Here is a 1,717-nt window from a genome sequence, read left to right as displayed (position 1 = left end):
TGCTAGTTATGCATGAGCTCGAAAGCCAAACGCCAGGAAATGCAAATTATGCAGGAACTTTCTGCAGAAATCCGTGTGTGTGTGTGTGTGTGATCTCTTGTGCGCACCGCCTAGTGATTGTGAAAGAAAATAGTGTGCAGTTCATATACTGCAAATCTACATTTATTTGCAACCAGAGCAGCTGCATGAATACTGTATCCCACAATGCAATGCTCTCCAATTTACCATCCATTGTGATGCATGAACCACCAGAAGCATTATCGGCTAAATGCAGTTGATAATTTTTATTATTATTATTATTATTATTATTACTTTATAAAGTCTATATATATTTTTTTAGAATTATTTATTTTTAGATGATTATCGTTATATTTTTAGATTTATTCAATTTTATTATTTATATTTATTGACTTTTTTATATTTATACATTTTTAAAGATATATAGTATTGACTTTTTTAATATTTATACATTTTTAGAGATATTTTATATACATTTATGATTTAGATCTATTTATCTAATTTTAGATATGTTTGTTTATTATTATTACTTTATATATTATTATTATTATTACTTTATATAGTCTATTTTTTTTAGAATTATTTATAGATGTTTATCATTATATTTTTATATTATTCAATTTTATTATTTATATTTATTGACTTTTTTTAATATTTATACATTTTTAGAGATATATGTTGACTTTTTTTTTAATATTTATACATTTTTAGAGATTTATTTTATATACATTTATGATTTAGATCTATTTATCTAATTTTAGTTATGTTTGTTTATTGTTATTATTATTATTATTATTATTACTTTATATAAAGTCTATATTTTTTTAGAATTATTCGAATTGCCTGAAAAACCCCCTCATGCGAGCGTGTAAAATCTTTTTTGCGATTAAAAGGGAGTTTTTGCGAAATTGACGCGTTTCCATTGGCCGTATTTTCAATTTGCGCAATTTGAAGGGTAATGGAAACGCCTCTAGTGAAAGGCTTACAGTTTTTCATGATACGTCCCCTTTAAACAAGAGCTTGTATTGTCTTCTAAACGGATCTGTCGTCCCCCAGTTCTGGTGGAGCTGCTGTCCCGTGCCCAGTGCAGTCGAGTGGATGACCAGCGAGGGTTACTCACTAAAGAGCACCTGGAGTTGCCGCAGTTCCTTCAGCTGCCAGCAGGGAACGGAGAGCAGGGGTCCTGTGAACACGCACAAGAAGAAGAGTGCGTCCTTTGACCTTTGACCTGAGGACATGTCCCGTGACCTTGAGCACTATTCAAGCATCTTAAAGACTGAAAGCAGTTAGTTGTGTGGAGGAGTGAAACTCTGTGTGTGTGTGAGAGAGATTTCTTTACCTGAGAGCGTGTGTGTGTGTGTGTGTGTGTGTGTGTGTGTGTGTGTGTGTGTGTGTGTGTGTGAGAGAGAGATTTCTTAACCTGAGTGAATGATTTTGTGTGTGTGTGTGGGATTTCTTAACCTGAGAGTGAATGGTTTGTGTATATTTTGTATAGTACAGACACTGATCGTATATCGAGCTCTTAGAAACGCTGCCCATCAAAGAATGCAGAATTATGAGAAGTTGCCTTTAAAAAAAAGATCATACTACATAAATGTGTATTTATTTTCATATCGGATTGTATTTTATCCAATATCAAGTGTGCTCTTTTTCTATTTATTGGTATTGGTATGGGAAGACTTTTACATTGAGAGTTGTT

The 1,717-nt window shown here is 32.2% G+C and overlaps 1 protein-coding gene across 1 annotated transcript in view; it reads left to right on the top strand.

The window, feature by feature from the left end:
- Positions 1-1,717, top strand: part of rgs14a (regulator of G protein signaling 14a) — a gene marked incomplete at its 5' end in the record, with an annotated part of 21,418 nt that overhangs the window by 19,314 nt on the left and 387 nt on the right. The window contains 1 exon segment of the mRNA XM_081381906.1: positions 1,075-1,717. This exon segment is cut by the window's right edge and continues 387 nt beyond it. Within this exon segment, the coding sequence (XP_081238032.1) occupies positions 1,075-1,238 (164 nt within the window). The 3' untranslated portion in view covers positions 1,239-1,717.

This window comes from Scardinius erythrophthalmus (assembly GCF_964197995.2).
Source record: "Scardinius erythrophthalmus genome assembly, chromosome: 13".
In the NCBI taxonomy this organism is placed as follows: Eukaryota; Metazoa; Chordata; class Actinopteri; order Cypriniformes; family Leuciscidae; genus Scardinius; species Scardinius erythrophthalmus.
This window is presented reverse-complemented; position numbering and strand designations above follow the sequence as displayed.